General features: G+C 38.8%; 1 protein-coding gene across 1 annotated transcript in view; it reads right to left on the bottom strand.

Annotated features, from left to right (window-relative positions):
* The window catches only part of ABLIM2 (actin binding LIM protein family member 2), a 112,040-nt gene that overhangs the window by 44,752 nt on the left and 42,098 nt on the right, over positions 1–25,190 (bottom strand). Inside the window, exons 7-11 of the mRNA XM_030947423.1 lie at positions 23,418–23,544; positions 21,274–21,367; positions 5,974–6,061; positions 3,302–3,360; positions 287–364 (exon numbers count right to left, since the gene is read on the bottom strand). Of these exons, the coding sequence (XP_030803283.1) occupies positions 287–364; positions 3,302–3,360; positions 5,974–6,061; positions 21,274–21,367; positions 23,418–23,544 (446 nt within the window). The remainder of the gene's footprint in view (positions 1–286; positions 365–3,301; positions 3,361–5,973; positions 6,062–21,273; positions 21,368–23,417; positions 23,545–25,190) is intronic.

Genomic DNA, 25,190 nt, shown 5'->3' with positions numbered 1-25,190 from the left:
TTTTCAGAAAGAACTGCGGTATTCTGCACGCTTTGGTATAAGCCAGCTCCAGCTGTAGTGTAAGTGATACAAATACACCACAAAATATAGGAGGAAAATGCCAGAATCCTGTAACAGCAAATACAGTATGCAAATATTTTAAACTTGAGAAAATAATTCCATTTTAGAGGAATCACCAACTGCAGTGGTTTAGAGACACTAACTTTCCATATAATGTGCTACATTGTAGGAGGAAGCACAAGTTTTTGCCCATCCCACAGAACAAATTTCACTGGGAAATACTCACATAGATCACACGGCTTGGGGAACCTGATGTACTTGAAGCAGGTACAGAAATAATACTCTCAGAGGAAGTCCTAGTTTCCTATGGCAGGAGAAGTGAAATAGATAGGAAATACGGGAGAGTCAAAGATAATATAACAGCTATTTCAAAAAAAGCATACAAGACATTTAATTTAATTCAATCTCTACCACTCAAAAATGGCATATTATAGAGAGCTCAAAACATGGAGTTAAAAATAAAAGAACACTTGCAGACAACCAATTTAACTTTTCAAAAAAACAGGAATTGTTTTACACATGGCTTTCTTATCCCTGCTCTTCAGAATAAAATGGCCCAGAGCATTTCTGGGGTGGCAGGGCAGCCTTTAGGCACTATCAGAGACAGTTACAAGACAATACAGTGGCAACATTTTTACTCCAAAGTTATTCCATCAAACCATTCTACATTGTGACTGAACATCTCACACTGCCATGCCATTCCATCACAGTGAACACAACACGGAAAAGGACCTGGGGAATGATCATTTAAGACAGTCTAATTAAACACCTCTTCTGCATAATTAAAGCACTTTTCAGTTTTCCAGAACTTGTGTAAATGACATGAAAGTGTCACTGATACACTGATGTCACGTACAAACCATATTTCTCTTTCATGAGGTCCCTACAGGACACTCAATGCAGAAGAGAAAAATAACTTTAGAATAATTACATTATTCCAATGTTTTGAACCCTGTTGAAGTCAAATGGCAGTTCTGGATTAAGCTCAGGATTCCCAGATAAAGCTTCAGAGCTTCTTTCTGTGTCCTGAGTATGGTCATGGGCATCTGGCCCAAGGCAGCCAAGCTTGAGCAGAGGGGTTGGACAAAATGATCTCCAGAGGTTCCCTTGGAGCTCTGGGTCTTTCCAAGGACAGACAAGAGCTGAGTCCTTTTTCCCTGACGCCCCTTGGAAGAGCCCAGTCATGGCTTTCCTTTGGCACCAAGGTCACTGGAGTTCCCAGCATGAGCCTTGCACATTTCCTCTTTGGACTGCCCAAGTGGAAACCAGTAACAGGCGCTGCTCTTCAAGGGTCCTTACAGGGAGCAGTAATGCTCCATATCTCCCTTCATGACCCAGGCAGGAGGATTGAGCACATCCCTGGCAAACCTACAGATGGCAGCGGGCCCTGTGGTGGGGACAACATGCTGGAGGGAAGTGATGCCATCCACAGGGATCCTGAAAAGCTTGGGAAGTGGGGCCATGCAAACCTCATGAAATTCAACAAGGCCAATGCAAGGTTCTGCACCTGGCAGGGGAATCTCCAGTACCGCTTCCACAAACTGGATGTTGAAGGGAGAAGAAGGACTTGGAGGATACCAATGGCTAAGGAATTGGATACGAGACATCCCACATCTCACACGTTCTTTATTCTCTTCATGATCCATTGTCCCTTTTAGCATCCCCATCCACACCTGCTCCACATCATCTCCCAGCTTTTTCAATAAAACCTCACACCTTTGTTGACTCTATTGCCTCTGTTAGCTAATTTTCTGTACTACACATTTTTCTTCTTCTTCCACCTACCTCTTTTCCCTATATGCCTTTTTATAAACCTTACCTTCCCTTGCTGCTTTGATTTCTCCTGTCTTTTCCAGCATCCTCCCTTCTGCTTAAAATCTCACTCTCCCATCATCTTTCTTTATGCTGTCACTCTCTTTCACAACTTCCTTTTCCCCTCCACTCCATCTCCAAAGTTTTGGAGCATGCTGCCACTTTCTCCTTTTACTTTTGTCACCTACTTTAATTACATGCTGTTCATATATCTATATATAGGAAGATAACTTAAAAACAACAAACTGCAAGGTCAAACAGTAAATTTCTCAAGCAGCAGATCTCATTCCAGACTTTACAAGTTATGTTGAAAAGTTCATTATTACTCTCTTAAAAATGGCATCCTTCCTTCTGCTTTTATTTTTTCAATAGTGAACATAAAGATCAGAAAATAGGAAAAACTCCAGGAAAAACTCCAGGAAAAAGAAAAACTGCTAGGCTCAGGAAAATTATTTGATATTCAGAGCTTGTCATAAACAACACCAAGCAATCACTTCCCAAACACATGGGTACAAAAACTACAGCCAAGATCCTTTAGGGTAAAGCCCAAACAAATTTTTTTTTCAAGCTGTATTTTAGTCAAAGTTGGACTTTCTGACACACCAGATTTAACAATCTTTTTATGGATGCTGCCTGCTGTTCTGATTTGTCCCATGTGCCTTCCTCCAAGCCTTGAACCAAAGCAGAGCTTTTTTGAAGAAGGATACCAAGGGTACCGCTTGGAGCATCAGAGAACATCAGAAGTGAAAAACCCACACTCGGCCTCTACATTAAATGAGATAGTTGTAACTCATTCCCACCACTTCAGAAGAATCATTAATTCTTCATGTCCTAGGGACAGCTTATTTATCTCCTAATCTTCTGCCAGAATTCCCCCCTTTTCCCCTTGCACACAGAGAGGTGCACAATCATCCAACTTAAGGAGGCACTTATAGCCAGAGATTAAATTAAATTGTGGCTGGCTTGCCAACATTTTAGAAACAAATAATAAAACAGAAACTCCAAGGAAATTTTTTTTTGTAAAAACAAATAAAGTGAAAGTCCTCTGATCTTAAGTTCAGAGCCACATGAGAAGAGGTCATGAACTCATAACATCATAATCAGACAGAAGTTAAAAATTAACTTTTTTTTCCTTATTCATATTTTCACATTTTTACTTATTCAGCTTATATATATATAGAAAACTCTTAGGACAACATTCTCCTTTATCTATGGCTTTAATCACTGATTAAAAGCAGAGTATTTATATTACATGATTACATTTCATTAGCCAACTGGATTCCCATCATTTAAAATTTAAAATTACAGTAGCAAAAATTTTCCAAACCCCTCCATCCATGCCTGCTGCTGCTGAAAAAAAAAAAAAAAAAAGGATAGAGAATAATATGGCAATCAAATAACACTGGGTAAAAAATACAGGTTTTTTTACCTTGTTTTTTTCTTCAGCCTTTGCAGCCTGTCTACAAGCTGGATGCCAAATGGATGTTCCTGTAAAGTAAATTTAAATTTCTGCTTAATTCAGTTCCACAATAAGAACCCTTAAAAAGTTCAAAAGAAGAACCTTATTAAACCCTCCTATAAGGTTTTATAAGATGTAGGTTGATGACTAATTCCCCTGCTAGTGCAGGATACCTTCAGAAGTCAAAGCCTCTCAATCCCAGTGAGCCTCATCACAGACATTTATAAGATTTCAGAATGCTACTATTTCAGAATGATGCACCTCAATATGGCAGATCAACATCAAAATCTGAGTCCTAAGGAGTGTGATATGGGATCTCTGGGGCCCCACCCGTCCAACCTCCTGCTCAGGGAGGTCCCATTACAGCAGGCAGGGCTGTGTCCAGCTGGGCTTTGCCTCTGTTTCATGGTAACTTTTTTCCTTACATATAATTAGAATTTCCGACACTCCTGTAATACATATTCTTGTAGTAGTCAGGCTTGGCTCATACACAGCATGCCATGGTGGGATGGAATTGTACACAGCATTGTGCCATGTAACCCTGGCTGAAAATCCAGTCTGTCTATCATTTATTCACTGTTCCAAACTTGCCCTTCCCACATGTTTGTCTCTTCAAAGTCAGCTACCAAGGAACTGCATAAACTCAGGGGAATGTCCATCTTGGAGGAAGCAGGAGATACCAAATGAACCAATTCTCTCTTGCATACAGGTATTGAAATGAGGATCTTGACGAGATGTAAGTAAACAATGAGTGTGAGACAGAAACTTGAATAGTTTTGCACTAGTCACAATTTTTCAAAGAGTTGAACATGATGTTTGAAATAGTGTTCAGTAGAAGTGGAATGTGCATAATGATATAAAATAAAATAGTTATTTGCAAGTCTTAATAGTAAGAAGAAACCTTTATGTTTTTGCCAGTCTGAGCTCAGACACGCCACAGATTAAAGCTCCAGAGGTAAACAATGTGAGTGCACTACAACTTCTGCCTGACTAAACTGGAATCTGAGAACCTCTGCATAATAAATACTTAATGTTTGTACTGGGTGGGGAGTATCAAGAAGAGTTATTGGAAATGCTTTGTTTTCACAGCAGTTTGATAGTTTTCTAACTAGTGGATTTTGGAAACAAGATAGAAGCAGAGTCTATTTCCCAGAAGACAGATGGAGATCATTAGAATTTATTTCACAAAAATAACTCAGATGAACCCAGATTCTTGCAGTAAAAGAGTACCTATAAGAACAGACCAGATAAATTACTGGGATTTTTTGTTACTGAACGACCAAGAAACATTTTTATAGCACCTTTAAATTTAATGCTAAGTTCTCTTCCACTTACAAGTGGATTTGAGCTTACCTCATTTGTCCCATAAATTGCTTCAAATTATCCCAATGGATTTAAGAAGTATTTAGATGATTTTTTTCTTTTTACCTACTCCTGTCTATAGCCAAGCAACACTGTCTGGGAAACTTTTTCACACTGAATAAAAAAAACTCCTTTTACCCAAAAGCTGTCTGTTGGATGACCACTGAAGATTTCTGCTAAGGAACATGCAACACCTAAAACTTTACAGTAGTTCATTAAGAGGATGAAGAACACATTATAAAACCCTGGGCTCCAACATTTTTTATTATTTAACAGGTTAGGCAGTCCAAATTATAGATCTTTCCTGGTGTTAACACCAGCTTCTGATGGAAACTGCTCTCCTTGTGAAGACAAAAAGGGTATGACAGTAAGCTGGTGTAAACATTCCATACATCAGAAAATACAGTAAAATAGATCCAAATTAAGAGAACCTGAGCATACCTTGCTATTATTTGAAGTAATAATCAGAACAAAACCTAACAAATATCTGCCCTTACAACAAACGGAACTTAAAAAGAAGACTGACTTGCAAACAAGTTTCAGAAGGTTTGAAATCTAGAAACAAATTTGTAGTTTGATGTACTTTTTTAAAGCATTGATTAATTATGGGGTTTTAGCACAGCTAAGATCCTTTTCAAGTGGAATAACTGCAGCATTTTCTGGCTCCTGAGGGAAAATTCATGAGCACAGACAAGTATCACTATGTCCTCTAACGAGCTTGTTCTTGTGCAAACCAGAGTGACAATAAAATTGTCATTAAAAATAAAATACTAAACCATAACTAGATCTTACTGAGACCACTGCTGTGTTCTAAATAAAGTCTAACTTTTCCAGCTTAAGGAAAAATTTCCAAGTACACTTCTAGAAAACCATGGACAATTGAGAAGTTGTAAACACAGATCTGGGCAGGTATGTGATCTTAGGATAATACACCAGCCATACAGTTCCCACATCCTACTGAGTTTCTCTTTTCTGTTTTCCTTTGAAAAGATACTGCCAGTCAAAGACACATACAAAGGCCTTTATTTTCTCTGGCGTTTTCCCCTGTATTTAACTGTGTAAGCAGTTTGCTTTGATCAGCTTAGTAGAGCTAGAAGTTGCTACATGTGAAGGATTTCAGCTCATATTTATGTCAAATGACTTTTTTTCCCATTGCATACTTTATTGCACAAGTCCTTCTGTAACACTGAATTTCCCCTGTGCAAGCCTATGGTGTGGGCAAGCAGGTGTGGGAAAGAGAGCCAAATATAACTGTTTAATTCTTTGTTTGTTTGGTTTACCTTGAAGATACATTTCTTCTCCTTCTGCAAACATCTGATTGCACCTGACACATCGTGCGCAGGTTGGGTGATAATGCTTCTCTCCTGCCTGCTCAGAAAGAAAGTACAGATGATTAATATTGATCAATTTTGCAGTTTTTCTTTCATTCTCTTGAATATGAATAATTTAATTAGTTAATGACAATTAGTTCAACAGTCTCCTACAACCACAATGCTGATTTGTCATTCTAGACAATTCATGCTTTAAAATGTAATTATGGTCTTGCCTACACAAAGCCAAAATGTTCATGTGCAAAATTGAAGTCTCTGAATTTAAAGGACAGAAACAAATTTATGCAATGAACACATTTTCCCTGTAAACCAACTGCAGAGTAGCTTAGGACTTACCTGCATGAGGAATTTGGGAGGCCGTAACCTTGAGCACAGATTCGCAACTCATATGTTCATCACGGATCAACTGAATACATAATCTTAATGCTCAGCAAAAACCATTCTGTGCAAAGAATGTTTGCAGCTGCTTTGAAAGTGTCTTGCAGGTAAAATGTACAAAAGAGTTCCATGAGGAATGAGTGTAGCTGCCTGTAGACCAGTAAGTCCAGAGCAGGCACCTTTGGGTACTGTGCACCCACACTCTCATATGGACAGGCCAAGAATTTTGCCATCTGTTCAGAGATTAATTCACATAATTTAATACCACTGTTTTCATTGAATGGAATGACAACAGGACTGAGCCCTCAATTTGCTCAGAACTGCTCAGTAACTTACTAATTTTCATATATTTAAATTCTCAATTACCTGCAACATTGGCTTGAGCCAGTGACAATAACAGCACTCATGGAGTTGCCCTCTGCTGTGTGAACATGGGCCAGTCCCTCAAACTGCACTCCCATTCCATCTTTCAGATGTCACTCACAAAACAGAGTTCAAAGTCCCAAAGACAGCTCTTGCACGTGCTCCCAGCACTCCTCACTCTTCAAAATCCCTAAGGAACTGAAAGCCAGATCTTGGCATCTCCTTTCTCCTCTTTGACCCCACACTCCTTCATGCTAAACAGAATTATCCATGGTTTAAATGGCTTAAGGTCAATGCCATCTCCACTAGGAACAAAAGCCAGGAGATCAAGTAACTCTACAGCTTAGAGCTAAAATAAACTAGGTTTAACTTTAGATTAAGCTAAGCCTGATTTTTGTAGAAATTCTCCGGAAGTTAAAAAAATGCAAATTTTGGTCCATGTAGGATGTCTCATAACCTGCTTACCTGAAAAACATTGGAAGTGCTACTAGGATTGTGGATGCCTTTAAGAAAGTACTGTCAACTACTGCCCCACTGCCTTCAGCATGTAAACAGGCTCTCACACTGCAAATTCCCCTCTGTCAATCTAGAAATTTAGCCCTGTTACTATGAAGGTGACTTTTCTAACTCATATTCACTGAATTTCAAAGCTTTAAGAAGCATTTACATTAAAGAATGTAATCTGTATGGGGGGGCTATTTTGCCATTCACAGTACCAATCACAGGAATGCAGTAAATCTAGGTTAAAGAATCTCTGGTTCCACTTCATCAATGTTAACTTGATTCGCTCCTGAAAACCTGCTGTAGCATTTCAGGTTGGCAATAAAGAGCAACACATCACATCAGAATTGCCATTTTGAAAACAGCTCTGCTCCAGCTCATTCTTTTTATGTTATAATTCGTGCAGATTTCAGAGTGATTTTTGCAATTTTAGACATGGAAGATGGTCACTACTATCTTTGATAACACCTTTAAAGTACCAGACCACAAAGTATCAGCACTGAGCTTAAACTTCTGGTTTAAAATTGCTTGCCCTAGTGCAGGTGTTAAAGCACAGAAGAGTATTTAATTATCACCAGGCAAACCTATGTGTGGCATATCAAATTGAAAAGAAATACAATTTCCCTTGGAAGTGCACAAGCATTGCTAATGGAATGCATAACCTCAATAACTCAACTGATTTAGCACAGATGATACAATTCCCAAGCTAACATTCTCGAAGAGAATTAAATTACTTCTTTGCTAAAATAAACTGCCAGGACAGATTCTCAAATAACCTGGATGCACCACAGAGCAAAGTCTATTTCCCTAAATTTAACACAACAACCAAATATATAATTTTAATTCACTTAGTGAACTCACTTGCATAGTCAGTAATATCAACTGGGTATAGAATGGCACAGAAAGACCTCTTTGATGACATAGACACAACTGTAACAGAAAAATTAGGGGAGGACAGTACAGTGATTCTTTTGCTGATGATCACACCAGAAGAACTTCAATGGATTTTGCATAAGTATCTCTGAATTAAAATGGCACAAACTCAAAAAATTTCATATAAGTGTAAGTGCTGACAGCAACTTTTGTTGCCCCTTTTAATTTTTTTTTTTGGTCCTTCTTCTAATCAAAGCACAGAAGACAAGACACAGCAGACACTTCAACACTTGGAAGTATTTGAAAAAGACCACACCGTATTTCTAAATGAGAGGTGCTAGCCGACCCTGAGGCTGGGCAGCTGATGCAGGAATTAACTAACACTATTTATTGATATGTATATGTAGCTATCCTGATTAGATATCATAAATTATATTGAAACCTAGGACCTGAATCTGAATCATGGAGTCCCTGGGGTAAATGCCAAGGAGGCTTTCACCAGTGCCCCTGTCTCTTCAGTTTCAGGGGCTTGGTCTCACAGATGAACAACTGGTTCCAGCAGAACCCAGCTATTTTATAAGCTTAGGGCAGCAAATATTGCATACTTTTGGTTTAGTTGTAACAAAGGCCTCGTCATTTTTTCTCTTCTTCCTTATATTAATGTGAGGTAGTTCAATGCAGCAAACAAACTCCTAACCATATGGTTACTTCTTCCTCGCACAGTTTGAAAGCTTAGTTTGACAGATTGTTGTCTCAGTGTTTAATAAAACACCAACACACTCAGAGCACAGAAGAAGCAACATTCATCACTGAGACATCTCTTACAGTTCAAGTGATGGTTTCTAGAAAACCTCCTCAATATCCTACATTTGCTTCAAGACTGCACCAGGTCTTTGTGCCCAGGAATCCAGATGTGAAGATAGTATTATTGTGAAGATCAATTTGAAGATTAATTTTCAGCTGAGATTACCTCAAACCTGAATAGCAAAGTGTATTCTTAGCAACATAGAACATTACCAACAGTTTAATTTTTCTTCAACTGACCATGAACCAACTTCCCACAACCACCAAGCTGCACTCTCAGTCTGCAATTTAAATGGAGTCAAAACAGCCCTCAACACCCTGAGACAAAGCATTATGAGTTACCTCTTTCCCTTCAGGTATAAGAGACCCCTTTGAATGTGAAGTCTCCTCTGCAGAGAAGGAGACTGAGCAACTTGAGGAATGATATTGATCTGGACTGATCAACACAGACCTCCTGCAGCCCTTGCCCTGAGCACAGGGACCATCTCAGTGTTGCAACCTGTCCCGCAGCACATTGACAGACAAACCCATGCTTCACTTAAAGCAAGACCAGAAGTACATACAACCACCTTTTCTCATTTCTCATAACTTGAGGGCTTGAACTGAGTAAAACAAGAATTAAGCTAATGTGGCAAATGCAAAGTGCATCGTTCAAAGCACAATTTGGAGACAGTAAGGGGTGTTACTCAAAAATCTTCAGAACAGTATGATCACCAGGCCTGGAAAACATGCAGCTCTAGCAAAACTAGAGCAGTTCATGCCAAAAGGAATAGCCTTAACTAGTTAAGTTTGAGTTTTAAATTAGCTGTCATCACTCAGGAAAAGTATATTACATTACTGCAGACAGCTCAGCAAAAAACTCTGCTCATTTTCTGGCTATGGCTGCATAAGTGATGAAGTGGTAGAATATATAAAAGATGATATGCACAATAACTGTAACTCTACCACAATGACATTGCTTGTCTGATGTCTCATGCTGTTTCTAGAAGTGTGATTGATACAATTTTTTACTGCAGCTGATGAGCGACAATTGCTTACGGATTGACACATGAGAAACTGAGCAGCCTAAAGCTCAGAGTGAGCTGAGACCTGGAAGGAAGACTCAAAATTTCTGATGTCTGATTCATCACTGAAGTCTAAGTACATCCTCATTGCATTACTCAATGAAGTAATTAGTACAGGGGAGATAGAAAGTACAGAAAATCGTTTCATATACTAGATAAACTTCATTATCTGATTCTTTTCCCGAGAATTAAAAGCTATCAGCAAACTTCTTCCTGTAAAAATGAAAAATAATAACAATTTAAAAAAATCTGTCTTATCAGAGTGCATAGGGGTAATTGACATCTTTTATTGCAGGGAGTAAGGAGTTTGTGGAAGTGACAAAAGGTTAGATTGCTGCAATGATTCAATCATATCAAAGCATATTTTCCATTTTGAGTGTATAATACAATATAGTTGCTATAATAGTTCCTCATTACCACTAAGTGTTGTCTATTGAAGTAGATCCATATCCTGCCAACCTCATATTCTAAAATCCCCAAGTCAAGTCCTAACTGTACCCTACCCTGAATAGAAATAATGAAAAACAGCCTACAAAACACTGAGCTGATGGTTATGCCAAGGCATGGTCCAGCTGCCTGACCCACAAACAAAGCCCTCAGAAGACTGGTATAAAGCATTCTTAGTTAAAAGCCTTTCACATGGAACAAATTTGTTGGAGAGTTGTGTCATCACCAGACAACCACCTGTCCAAGCAAAGGGAAACACAATAAAGCACAAAACCACTGACAGCCAAGAACCTTCCCATCAAGCAGCTTCTCAACCTGAAATGAAGCATTAAACATCTTATAGAAGACATATGACTTGAATTCTGTTGCTTTTTTAAGTCGGGGGAAGCTACTGTTTGTATGGGATGGGAAGGGTAAAAATACTTAGGCAATGCAGGGATGGGTGAAAGTGTAATACTTTGATTACGAAATAAATTATTCTCTTTTGTAGATTTTGTCTCCATTTCCTGACTAATGCACATTCATATGGACATTCCCATTTTTCATTAAAGGACACTGATATTCCTTCAGGTAAACTTCATAGTACAGGCGACAGAAATATAATTCAGTTTAAAGCCAGGAAGTGTGCAAGTAATCAAAGAACGATAGAGTAATTCATCTAATCCAACTTCCTGCTCAAAGCAGGGTTGATACTCAATTCAGATCAGTCTGCCCAGGATTTTTTTCAGGTGAATACTGAAAACCTTCAAGGATGGACATGGCACAACCTCTGAGAATATTGCTCCAACAGACATTAGTTATTCTTAGTTATTCATAGTGATTTTTTTGCCCTTTTATCCAGTCAGAACCTTTCTGCTTTAAATTTATGACAGTTGTCTCCTGCCCTCCCCGCCATGTGCCTCAGTAAGGTGCTTGTCTCCACATATTCAAGGGCCTCCTCATAGGCATGGGAACAGCACAGTTAGATCCCATTAAAGCCATCACTTTTTTAGGCTGAACAAGTTCAGCTCCCTGAGCATCTCCTCAGGATATGTGCTCCAAGCCCTCAACTATCATGGTTGTCCTCCACCAAAATCACATTGCTAGTTCTCACACTCTGTGGAAGACTTCCTTAAAATCTGCTGGCACTGTTCTGCTCCCACTATCTATCATTTCATACTTGCTTCACTATCTATCATTTTAAACTCAACATTGAGGAGCATGTACTTTCACTGGGAATATTTTTTTTCAGAGTATATACATAAAAAAGGTGGAAAATCACTGAACTCCTTTAATGGCTGTTTAATTCATCCTGCTTATACTTCTTCATTCATTCCCCAAATGATTATTTTTACTAAGGTATTAGGCCATTATGTGAATGAATTGTGCTTTTTCTTAGGTGCCAGGAATGTACAGAAAACTGATAATGAAGCACAGGTATAAAAAGGAACTCCACATATTTATCTTTGTGAAAGTTAATAAAGTTTTTGAATGAGATACAGCATTTTATTGTTAAATAGCTCAATCAGTCACTGCATTGATTCATAAAGGCAAATTCCCAATTTCTGTAAGTAAATGTAGTTCTCTGACTTTGGCTGAGATAAGGTTTTAATTCCTGCTCCCAGAACAACATTAGATAACTAATAACTCTCTGACCCAACAGCACAGAACTGGCTTAGAACATTTTTCTATCAAGTCAATTAGGCAAACCCAATCAGGGGCTGCTCTTGCTTATTCCCACATGTTAACACAACCCTCCTGCTCTTGGCCAGTGCTTCAACCCACATTGAATGCAAAATGTGCATTTAATCCAAAAGGCTGTGTAAAATCTAGGGCTCAGATGTTTGTCCTGTCTTTCTCTCAGGAGTACCATGAAGAAGGTGCACAGCACTGCACCATCAAGTGTTATCAATGAATGCACACTCTGATAACTCTGCCACTGCACCCACCTTGAGGCATATTACAAGAACTATACTGGCTTCCATAAACTGAATTCTAAGGGGTATATTCAAATTAGAGTGATGCTATTCAGAAAATACCCTTTGTGCTTGGAATATAACACTCTGCTCAGCTAACAGTGGAAAATTTAAGTGGAATCACACAAAACCTCCACTCACATTTCTAGCAAAGCCAGAGTTTTGCATATGAACAGAAGGACTCGAAGAATTACTCAGTAATAGTTGTACACAGTAATGGTGAAGTTAGTAAACAGCTGTCATATCATCTACTGGGTTTGAAGGGACATTGTAAAGGCAGAGGTATTTGGCAAAACGTCTATTGTTTATGTCATACAACAGTGTTGCGCAGAAAAAAGTGTGAGAGCTGGAAGTTAAAGACAGAATTCTGTGGAGAACAACTCTCACTAATTCTCTTAGTCACAGTGGACCTGACTCACCACTGACTCACTTCAACAGTCTGCCAGGGCAAATGAACCATTTTCATCAGGATTTACACCACTGTAAATGCAGTGTAATGTTCAATATCAATCATTCTCCTCATCTTCTCCATACTGGATTCATTTATCATGCTACTGGATGCCAAGAAACAGTCACAGGAAATGTTCATTACACACACCTGCAGTATTACCTACAGCTTTAACAATCTCACATGTACAGTTATTTCATGTTGTCTTGGTTCTGGCTCATCCTGCTGTGCTTTGCAGAGCCTTGAGAATTCCCTCCCACATTTGAGTCATTTTAATTGCTTCCCACACACTCCTTATTCTTCCAGGTATAAGGTGTAAATCAAATCAACAAGAACATTTATCTCAGAATGATAACAACTTACTATAAAACCAGACTCACAGAAGAAGTTTCTAATGGTTGTGGGAGAAAATAAAATAGAAGTAATTGAAAAACCATAAAGAGGATAATTGAGAAAAAAAAATAATAGAAGGAAAACTAGCACTATTACAACTGTAATCTCATTCTTTGACATCTCCAAACAAGCTCTGGCTCAGGAGGAAATTCAGCCCTTCCAAAATCAGATAAAATCTGGAAAAGGACAATAGTGAACCTTTTAATACAGAATTTGGTAAATGTTCTTGTAAATCAAAATGGTCTGTCATACCTAAAACCACTGATTTTGCACTCAGTTGTTTCTGTTATGGAGTGAGTGATCTGTCTCTTTTGTCTTTTTCTTCTCAGCTTTGCAATTTTTCTTGCCACCCACTGAGACTGGAAGAGGCTTCTGTTTTCCATCTGCTCAACAAATCTCCTTTTCCACTTTCCTTTCCCACTCCTTAAAACCCACCTAGGGGCCAAGAAAAGCTGCAGCTGGCCCTCACTTATGCCAACTCTCGATAGGAGAGAGGGAGTGGAGAAGGAGAGAGATGACTTGCAGACATATTCCCCTTAATTTTCAACTTTGCAGCTGTGTATTTAGCACACCCATTGCAGATGGGAAGAATGAAGCTCAACCAACACTGAACAGCCCTGGAGAAACAATCCAAGTTATCAGAAGAAGCCAGCACAGCTCTTTTCAAGCTGAATGTGGTGATCTGGGCTGTAAACATCTAAGAACAGAAGCTGTCTCATTCTGTGCCTGAGTAAGGACTGCTGTTCTGGATCACTAGATTTACCTGGGAGTGGAAATGCTGCTGTCACATGCAGAACTGACATTAATAATCTTTCCTGAAAGTTGGAAGTTTCTACTTTCAGACATATTTCCAGTTCAATGTACCATTGAGAATTTCTTTCTTTGGGGAGGGAAAAGAAACTTGTAAAAGCACAAAAAATGCTGAAGGTTAATAGGATGAAAAAAATCTTAAAGCTACAAGAAATGAGTCACAGGCTGCTCTCCTGCACTTAGCTGACATGTTGAACTGTTTTCACACGGGCCAGAGCATCCTGGAGATACTTTATCAACAAAGGCAACTGTCACTGAGTGCAGTCAGTGCTGCAGCACTGCCATGGTTACAGGACAGAGCTGGAGGCAGGGCTTGGGCTGCTGACAGGGCAAGGGAGCTCTGGGGCTTTGCAGAGCTGTGCAACAGCAGCATTCCCCTGATGTGGGTCAGAGGACCACCAGGGATGAAGGAATACACAAAATAATTGGATGAGGGACTGAAGCCATCCATGAGGTGCAGTGTTTCACACTGTAAGAACACCCAAATGGCAAAAGGCACTGGATGTTAATGCATCACCACAGTGACACACGGTTTAGGGAGGCAGGGCAGCTGCAGACTGTGCTGCTGGGGTCTGAGGCTCAGCAGGATCAGGGTGACTACAGGAATCACCCCTTTGATCCTTCAGTCAGTCAATTCAGACAATGTGAGACAGTTAACTGGTACTACATTTTTGTGTGAGGAAAGGCATTGGGCACCACGAGTCTGCCAGGCTCAAAAATCAAACTGTGCACTGAAACTAACACAAACCCACACAAGCACAAATGCACAGCAGCACTGCTGAGGACTTTCCCCACACATGTGGGAGGAATTTTCAACAGAAAAGCAAATAAGCAGCTGAGAAAAGAAATAAAAAACCCTCACAAAACCTGGAGCAGTCATTCTTTCTTCTCTATCAATCAGTTTCCCTCAAATCCTAAACTTTTCTATGTTATTCACAAATAGTTTGCAGAACCCCTTCCTTCAGTAAAAATACAAGTCTTAAGCTATCATCAAATGGCACTCAGTGCTCTTCAATAAACCTAACAAATTATTTACAGGGTGAAAGCTATGCAAAGAGTTTGGCTTAATATATAGTTTTCTCCTGACAAATTAACAATTTGTGAGTTTGTAGCAGTTCAGACAATAAAGACAGATAGGCATAGCTCTGTATTTCTAGAGAGAAGAGGTGGCTAAAAAGGGAAAGACTGAAAGCGGTAGAAAGATGAGGTAAATTCATCTAGACCAATATAACTGTGCTACAGAAAAAGCTAAAAGATAAGGAAAAAAGCATTTGCATTGCTGTTTATCTGCTTGCTGAAAGTATTTTAATGATGCCTGTTTTAAAGCAGAAAGCCTAGGTCAACTGTCAACACTTAGCCAGCCAAATTCAGATAAATGCACTGATGATTAACTTGCCTTTGCAAGCCAGCAGCCCCAGATAAATGCAAAAATGCAAGTGGCACCAAACCAGAGACCATTCCCAAGCTGCAGAATGCCTTGCATCTCAGCAAATATTATGCACTGAAAGGGCTAGTTAATGTTTCCTACCTTGGAGGGTCTCCTTTTGCAAAAGCTAATGCTGATTTATTTAGATTTGTCTTTCCCACAGTTTTCTTTCTTCTCTGTTGAAGGGAGAGAAGCGCAGAGAGCAGTTTCTAACGGAGGCAGCACTGACACTTGGATCCTTCTGCTGCTCTGCCAGCCCTCCCGAGGCTGCCCATGCACAGGGAACCCTTCACTCCCACAGACAGAGCTGCCTTTATTGCATGTTTCACTGTTAATGCCTATGTAATAAGCTGCTCAAGCACCTTTCACACATCAGTAGGTCCTGTTGTTGATGAAACAGCAGGGCAACAGACATTGCAGAATGAACCATTCTTCCACACTGCAGGCAGAAATTTGCACTCCCTGCTCTAAAGGATTAGTATCGTCCCTCTGATATACTGAGACTCTTGCAAAGGGAAAGGCAGTCAATTTACAAAGTAGATATGGCTGCAAACAAAATCAGCTCAACCCTAGGGCAAGGCAAAACACAAACTATGACAAATAAGATTCATGTTTTAATTAGAAAGTCTCTGTGACTTTGTCATAAATGACATTTAATTGACATATAAATTATTGACATTTCTAGTCTCATTCCTGCCTAGTGCCCACTGCATTTGTTCCCTTATTTCAAAATAACATATGGTTGTGATTAACAGATTTTAAGAACATATATTGATTATGTTTTTCTAGACATTTACACATACATGTAAACAAGTAAAATGGTAACTCTTTTATCCCCCACATGAACTGAGCACCATGCTGCCGTGTTAGGATGTCAGATACTAAACATAAAGATGGCTCCAACTGCTGTGATTTTGAGCAGCCACATTTACGCCAGAGTCATGTAGCTGTGAATCACAGGAAAGTTGTAGACAAAACTGAGTGCTGAAAATACCCCTGAGGGGTATTTTGGGCACTGGTGGGACATAGTTGCCTATCCAAGCAAATGTGACGCCCTCACAGCCTATACTGTGTTTGCCATTAAAACATTCCCAGAAGGTTATCTTTGGATAAGGAGGCTTCCTCTAACAATGGAGGAAAGCACCAGCTGAAAAAGCAGATGAAGAGAACCCCTCCCCACAAAGTAATGTCTCAATATCTCGCCATGGACTGTCAATGTTAGAGAACTCACAGAAGAAAATCACACCTGTGTGGGATACACCAGGAAAGCACTTTCTTTAGAAATGGCGTTACTATCACTGCACAAGACAGAGCTGAGGCATTGTCTGGAGTACAATAATGAGAGAAGGTGGTTCCAGTCAGGAACCCACAGCATCACCAGAAAAGCCTGGAGCTGACTTTACCAGCTGACAACCAGAGGAGAATTGGGTTCACTTTGTTTTGTAAAACAAAAGTTGAGAGGAACTAAGACTACTCTAAGTTCTCCTTATATTTCATCAATTGGAGGGGAAAACAAAAAAACTAAAAATCAATCTTATCCAAAGCATTTTTAACTCTTTTAATGTGGACCACTTTAAATAGAGAGATGCTGGAATTGAGATGATGTTTCCAAGTATCAGATGTCAAGGAAACCCAGACTTGCCTCCCAGGAGAGGACAAGGAGGAGTCATTGGCTGTCACACAGCTTTGTCATGAACCTCAACAGCTTTCCAAACCTTTTACACAACCTGCTATGTGGGAAGGACCAAGAGACAGACTACACATCTCTGCCTCCCCCAGCAAAATGCAGCTAAAAGACTCATTAAAATGAGGAAAGTGTTTTCTTGAATGAAAGGGGTTTAAAGAAGGCTCTGTATTATCATAAGATATACAGTAATTTTTTGAAAAAAGGCAATTAAGTTTTTTTAGGAAATGCTCATTAGCACAAGCTGAAATTTTAACTAATAAATTACTGCTTGTAATAGAAAAAAGGAGAAAAGTATTTTTAGTGCTAAGTGCAGAGAAATGGATTGCAACATGACAAAAGGGAAATGGTTGGTCATAAAAATCAATGGCTTGTTATTTTAAGATGTGTGTTATTGCATGATGCTAACTGTTGCAGGATTGGCAGCAGAGATACAGCATGAGCACTGAAGTAAACCCTTTCTCTCCCTAGAGGTTTTCAGTCACAGTGCATTTCAAGTCAAACTACAAAAGTAAACTCCTGCAACTTCCTGCTCCTCACTTAAGTTGGCAGGTTAATCAATATCTATGGTCAGGGATAAAATAATACAACTTCTAGGAGAGGATTGATTTGCATTTAAGAGTGTTCTGTAGGCATCACAAACAAAGCAAATCTTGCCCACAAATGCACTGGTGGGTAGCATTTAAAAAAACAAAACAAAAAAGCAAAATTATTGCTTTTAAAAGTAATAAAATTTATCATCTCCATAAATGAACTGCTCAGCCCCTTTTATAGCTTTTCCAGTACAAGTTCCCTGGGAGAGTGGGTGCAAGCCAAGGTGGACTGGAGGGGAAGAAAGAAACTAGAAAGGAATTATAAACAAAGCTATCCTGTGTTTAAGTCCATTTACTACATTGAATGAATCTGTCCCTCAGAAAATGGGCTGAGAGAAGAATTAAGGTAACTAAATCATCATTGCATTTGGCTGAAGACCTACAAAAACAGCCATATTTTGTAACTTATCAGTAACTCACACTAGTTGACACTCCCTTCCTTTCTGCTGAATAAACACTTAAAATGAACAAGTGTTGGAAAGGGAGACAATATTATAAAATCTAGTCACAGAATAACATTGGAAGCAGCTGTCCTCCTGACATTATCACAGAAATCAGAGATGGAAAAAATCCTATTAAGTAATATAGTCCCTCCCTTTGTCATTGCAGTACTGTTCCCTAACATGGATTTTCCAGTGCCTTGTCCAATCTTGTTACAAGACTTTCAAAGTGATAGTTTCCAGCAGCTCCCTTGGGAGAGCATTCCCCTGCCTAATAAGTATTGCTGTCAAGATTTCCCCCCAATTTAAGAGTAATTTGCCCTATTATTTCTGTGTTTCTCCAGATAATATTCAAGATGATAAAAAGAAATATTGATGTTTTGAAAAATGTGTCAATATTCCAGACAATTCCACTAATAATACATCCTTCAACAAAGAACAGGCATTGCTACCCTGTATTTTCTCTGTCCTCCTGACCAGGAGATACACAAACATATCAATTAGCCTGCTACTGACAAACAGACATTGAGTTTGATACCAAGACCAGAGATAGAGAGAAGAGATCAGCCCAGATCCAAGCCTTTAGAACAAGCCCATCTGCTGCACACAAACAACAAATGCCTTAATCACGTTAGCTATGGACACTCTCTCTGTGTCCTTTCAAATCTGTTTGCTCAGACTGTGACTTTTAGTCTGGCTTCCTACTGAAATGAGGTGTGTGCATTGCCTCCTCACCCAGCTGCTCTCCATGGTCCACACTCAATGGCTGTTTAAGTGATCCCTTCCAGAGCTCCAAAGAGCCATGGAAACCCTGGCTGATCACCATGGGAGAAGGCTCACAGTGTGAGTCACTCCTTGTGAACAGGCAGCAGGAATGTACAGAAAGCCCTCGAGATGTGTCATGGAAAAACAGAGGGGCTGGGAGAAGATATCTTGGGAGATGTCATGAGGAACAGGACCTACTGTGACAGCAGAATGCTAGGGCATGTGACACGCACCCATGTTCAAGCTTCATTAGCTTTGTTGCACATAAACCAACAAATTGTTTTGTACAGTTCTACAGAAAAAAAAAATTACAGATCATAAAATTTCCAGGTTGTTCCAACCAGTGTCCAGGCATTAAATGTCATTGTAACTGTTCAAATCCATTTCCTGCTCCATTCTAACCTCAACCTATGTTTCCTGGTTCACAATGATACTATCTGTGCTTTTACAGATGCTGAAAGTCCTTTCTCCTCATCTATTTTTTTTTAATGTTTTGGAATCTTGCATCAGTATTTTTTCCACAGTTAAATGCCACAGACCAATGAATGTAGCTCCCAGCCTGAACCAGTACCAAAGCAAGATGAGGATCAGTGGTACAGAGCTGTCCTGAGAGCAACACTGGGGAATGGAGAGGAGAGGGACACATACACACACTGACCAAAACCATCATATGCAATCTGTCATGGCAGAAGTCCTACAATAGCTTTCAAAAATTAGCTTTTCCCAAGTTTGTTACTGGCCCATCTACAATAAAAACAAGGAACAGTCTTCCTATTCAGTACACTCTCCCCAAGCAGACAGAAGAATCAACTACAGTCACATGTGCTCCCAGGTCCCACAGATCACGCTTGGTAATGTTACTCTGCAGATCTTTAAGCCCTTTTTTTTCTTTTTAATACCCATAGAGACAGTAAGGACCCAGTTCTTAATCATACCACACCACATGCTATTGTTTAACCACACTGCAGGTAAAATATTACCACATAAAAAGAACATTCTTGCACATATTTCAAGGCAAGAACCAGGACAGAAAAACAAAATATTGCTAAGCCAAGAGTCAGTACAGAAACTGCAGCTTCTGTTCTTCTCCTGCCTCAGTATTAATCACTCCTTGTAAACTGCTCTGAGTAAGTGCACTCCAAATTTGCCAATGCTTTAACTCTTCTCTCTGCATTCACCTCTCCTAATTACCTTCACTTTCATATCTCACCCCCTTTTACTCCCTTTCATTCAGTGCCAATGCTTGACACCTCTCAAAAAATATAACAGCTTCCACTGGTCACCTTTTACATTTTTCAAGGTTTTAAGATGTTTTCTTTTGTTTTGCCTCTTCCAGTTGAGACAATTGTGTGCAAAAAAATAAGAAAACTGTCTTTATACTCTTTCAAATTCCCTTTTAGAAATCTCCTTTCAGAGAGGTTTGTAAAAACATTTGTTAATGGAAAAGCCTCTCGTGCCTTTGTTAACACCATATCATCCCATCCCAGACAGATTCCCATCTAGATTGGATACTTGCTCATCAGCTCCTAACAAGTTATCATTGTCCACCACTTGGACAGTTAAGTCTTTGTGTGACTCCAAGCAGATCTTTCTCTGGTGGAAGCCCTTTGGGATTTCTCCAGGCTTTCTTAGCTGATGAAGAGAAAAGAGTGAACTGAACAACTCTTCCTAACTCCAATACTGCTTGGACTTCACAGGGAAAAGCAGAAAGAAAAAGCGGATAATTGATGACACTGACAGGGTAACAATACACTTAGATCCAAGGATAAACTTTATTCTGATCAAAGAAATATATTAATTTTGTGACATTGGGTCAGTTATATGGAAATTTTTGCATAATGCATAAACATAACCCTACACTAAACAACTTCCTGCTTCTTAGAACAAGTGCAAAAAAATCTCTGCCACACAGTTCATTTCTGGTTGCAAAAACACAGTTCAAATCATTCATTTTACTTTTCAACAGCTTCATCCTATCTTTGGGGAACATAAAAGAGAAAAAAAAAAGCAGACATTACAAATTAATTTAATGCAAGTTTTAAAACGTGCCTGATAACACATTCATTTGTTACTTGGGCTGCCTGAACATTCTCTAGTACCATAAATATCCAGTTAGGGAGTTTGTGTATTACCAAATCATTAACAGAAGAAACAAAAGACCTGATTACAGACAGAGTTCCAGGTATTCAATAAAAGTTACATTAAGCTGTGGCATTAACACTCATTTGTGAGCACAGGACCAAATCCAAAAGAGCTAGTCTTTTGGTACACTTTGAGATGTGCTTGAATGACAGGTTCTCCTTACCTCGAGCACTCTTCCTGTGATGTACTTTTCACAGTTGTCACACCTGATCCCAAACTTGGCATGGTAGTCTGTTTCACAATACGGAACCCCATCCCTAGGGAAGAACAACAGGCTGTACAGATGCTGCTTTACGTGAGCTTACAGTTCACTGGGAGATTATGCATCTAAAATTTGTCAATGTTTCAACACTTCACAGGGTATTTATGGACTTTCCTGCCTCCCTCGCAGTCATTAATATTGTAAAAAGCTGAATAGTAGTGAACAACTATTTTGGACCACTTCTCTCCTTTGTTGCCAAACTCAGCCTTGTAATAAAACTCAGTCTCTGAGACCCTCCCACCACCTGTTTAATCATGTTACCCATTAACTTCTTTCACGTGTTTCCTCCTCTCTGGAAAGTCATTTCACCATATTACTCTTCCCCTCTTATAATCTAATTCATCCAACTGATGCATCATCTGATATTTGTATTACCTAATCCTTTAGCTGAGACTGCAGAGAGCAATTTCTCAAATATCTTGTCTGTAAACCAAGTTTTGATAAACATTTAAATCTACTGGCACTCTTGACTGGACTTGCTTAAAGGCAGTCATGGATCAAACAACTTGGGAATTGCTCCACAGAAGCCAGCAATGACTACAAGAATTCAGCCTGAGCAGCAGTGTGTGCTCATGTATGATGTAAGCAGCTATTTCACCACCACCAGTGAGTTAAGATACAATTTAGAGATATGAAAAAAAAATGGAGTCTCAGCTTTTATTTTCAAGTGTCAAGACCAGAACATTTGGACTATTGCCCTGGCAAGAAACTGTTAATTTTACATTTTACAATTTTACTAAATTGTACACCATTAAACTGATGAATGAAAATAAATTGCTCTAAGAAGATACTGGAGACTCTTCTCGTGCTTCAAAGTTCAAGTTAAACATAGTTAAATATGTTTTGCTTGTTATACTAAAACAGCCCATGATAAGACAGATTTATCAGTAGAGGCATAACTTTATCAGACATTTCCCTGGAGAAACATAGAAATTAATTTTATAGCCTGGAAGTTGGATTTCTTAGAGACTAACCTAGAAGTTATCACAATAATTAATTGAATTAATTAAAGACAGGATGTTTCCTCTCTTGAGTTATTTTGTTTGGCATTTAGCCTTTTTAAAAAGACAATTTTGCAGTAATTATATCTTTACAATTTATGGGGGGAGGTATATTCAATAACAAGCAAAAAAAGCACTGTACTAAAATACAGCAGACTTGCCCAACACTGAGACAATGCAAAACCTCATTTAAGAACACCCTTTTAATAAATATTGTTCTCCAGTGCAAGCTGTGAAATTAAATGTTGTACTTAACCGAAATCCAAAGAATTGTTGAAAGTCAGGGGGACATAGGCTCTGAAACTCCATCCTCTCTGGGCTCTGGCGACTGAGTTCCTTTGCTGCTTATGAAAATGTCAACATAACACACTTCTCTGAAGCAGAAATTAATCCCAGATGCCTTGGCCAGTGAAAGACCTGCATGGCACTGGCCTGATCAAAGTATTGACATGGGATGTGGTCTGTGTGCTTTGTGCTCTTTCTCATTGCTGTCATCACATTCAGGCCAAATCTGACAGCATGAGGGTCTGGAGCTGCACAACATCATGGCATGTACATCCTTAATGAACTTCTGGCTAACCTTTCTTCTTATGTAACGCATATAGAAAGAGCAGTACCTGTGTGTTTACATTACAGCATCACAGAGAGCAAACCATAGGTAACTAAGGGCATACATTTGGGTCTTGGAAACAAATTCCACCTGCTGCCTCTTCGCAGCATAGCTGCTTTGTCAAGTCCCATTCCAGGTAAGTGGAAAAATGTTACTTCTACTTTTCTCCATTTCATTTTTTAAAATACAATTTAGGTAATAATTGAGACAATAATCTCTAATATCTTATATATTTCTGAATATATATATAAAAAATAAAGGTAATGCAATATGCATTTATATATTACATTACTTAATTATATTATAATAATATATATACTATATTTCTATTATGCATTACCTTTAAACCTTAACAATGCAAATAAATGCAACGATAAATTAATTATTTGGCATTAAAAGAATGATTAAAGAGGTGAAAATACTCCTCTACTTACTTGCTGATATACTCTGCATTCAGTAGCTTGCCACATGTATTGCACTTAAAACAGCCCAAATGCCAGTGTTTGTCCAAGGCGACCAAGGACTGACCATTCTTTATTTCTGAACCACAGCCCCCACAATCTGCAAGAGAAGAGCCCAAATGAGTGAATCATATTTTTTAGGTGGTCCTGCAGCAGTTGGTTACAGCAGCACAAGGATCCATCAGTGTCCCAGTACCAGCTCACAAAGGCTCCACTGCTCACTGATGGATGGCAAGTGTTGCTGCCCTTGGAAAGCTCTGAAATTGCTACAGGACATGCATCATTCAAAGAAAAAAGCTGATGACTTCAGTTTCCTAGTGACTTAGGTTTATTTTATTTCATTGATACTGTGTTTAAAAAAAATGAAGTTTTGCTGATTGATTTCTCAAGCATTGCAAATCAGCCTGATAAAAGAAATAAAAAAGACAAAGAGTAAAACAACTGATTCTTCATATTAGCCTTTGCCTTTGGATCTGCAAGCTCTACTTATTTGAAATTTTTTTTGCGATCATGAAAAAAATCCAAGCTGAAATTCTGGTATGAAATTTCCTGTACCCAGTAAAACACACCAATACCTAAGAGGCATTAGTGACATTTCAATATATGAAAGTGATGACCATCTATGTATTTATTATCTACAAAAAATCACTTACATAAAGTTTCAAGAGGTGCTAACAAAAAAATACATGTAAAACATGCAATAACTGGTAACAGAGGTTAGTCTATATTGGTTAAACAGGCTGTAGGTAAATAGTTATACTCCCCAGAAAGAGTAACAGAGAACAAGACTGTCTGGGGGTTTGGTTGCCTTTCTTTTCAACAATGGAAGATTTGACTAAGCTAACAAAAGCCAAACCTACAATCAGTTTCTGCCCTCTTCAGAGAAGTTATGTAGACAAGGGATTTGGATCTGGTTCTCTATAACCCAAATGAACCCTCTAATACCCTACAAGGTCCATCTCTCATTCATCCTTCACTCTACAGACTTCCTGTCTATGGATGATTTTCTTATTAAATGTTAAAGTAGTAGAATATATGGAAAAAAAAGGATAAATGCCAATGATAAATTGATTCTAGTAGCAATATCTCAGTAATCTTCTAATGCTCCATAAAATACCTTCCATCTCATATGGAAAAATACATAGTATTTTTAGGAATTCTTCAGGTATACCAATAATTTCCTAGAGAAAAGACAAAACCTGAAAGACACTTAGAAATTCAGAAATGCCAGGAGAGAAAACAAACCCATAACAATGTCTTACATGGAAGACAAAGCTATGCAAAAGCATTAGAAAGATTTATCTAGTTATTAAGAAAGAACTCTCAACCTAGGATCTCATTAAAGCATTTAAACAGTCTTCTTAAAAACTTTCTGATTTAAGACTGTATTTCACTGGTTACATGACCCTAATGAGACAGTGTAAGTGAAATTGTAAATGTTTCACTTCTGAGCACACAATGATGAAGCACAGTTTGTATTTTCCTTTAGTGGATTTGGAATGTATTGAGGGAGCAATAATGTGGCTCTTTAATGTTACCCTCCAGAGCACCAATACCTGGAAACAAGCCTAGCACAAAAGCATGTGCACTACAGATCAGAACATTTGAGTTTTGCTAATAATACAGAACATTTGGGCGTGTGCCTGGTTTTAGTCCCTGCAGTATTCTACAGTATTTGTTGTTCAACTGCAATCAGAATTTGTTTGTGATCTCCCCTGTACTGGGGATTCATCTGGAAATCTAATT

Source organism: Camarhynchus parvulus, chromosome 4 (assembly GCF_901933205.1).
Source record: "Camarhynchus parvulus chromosome 4, STF_HiC, whole genome shotgun sequence".
In the NCBI taxonomy this organism is placed as follows: domain Eukaryota; kingdom Metazoa; phylum Chordata; class Aves; order Passeriformes; family Thraupidae; genus Camarhynchus; species Camarhynchus parvulus.
Note: the sequence above shows the minus strand (reverse complement) of the source record. Positions and strands in the feature narration are given on the sequence as shown.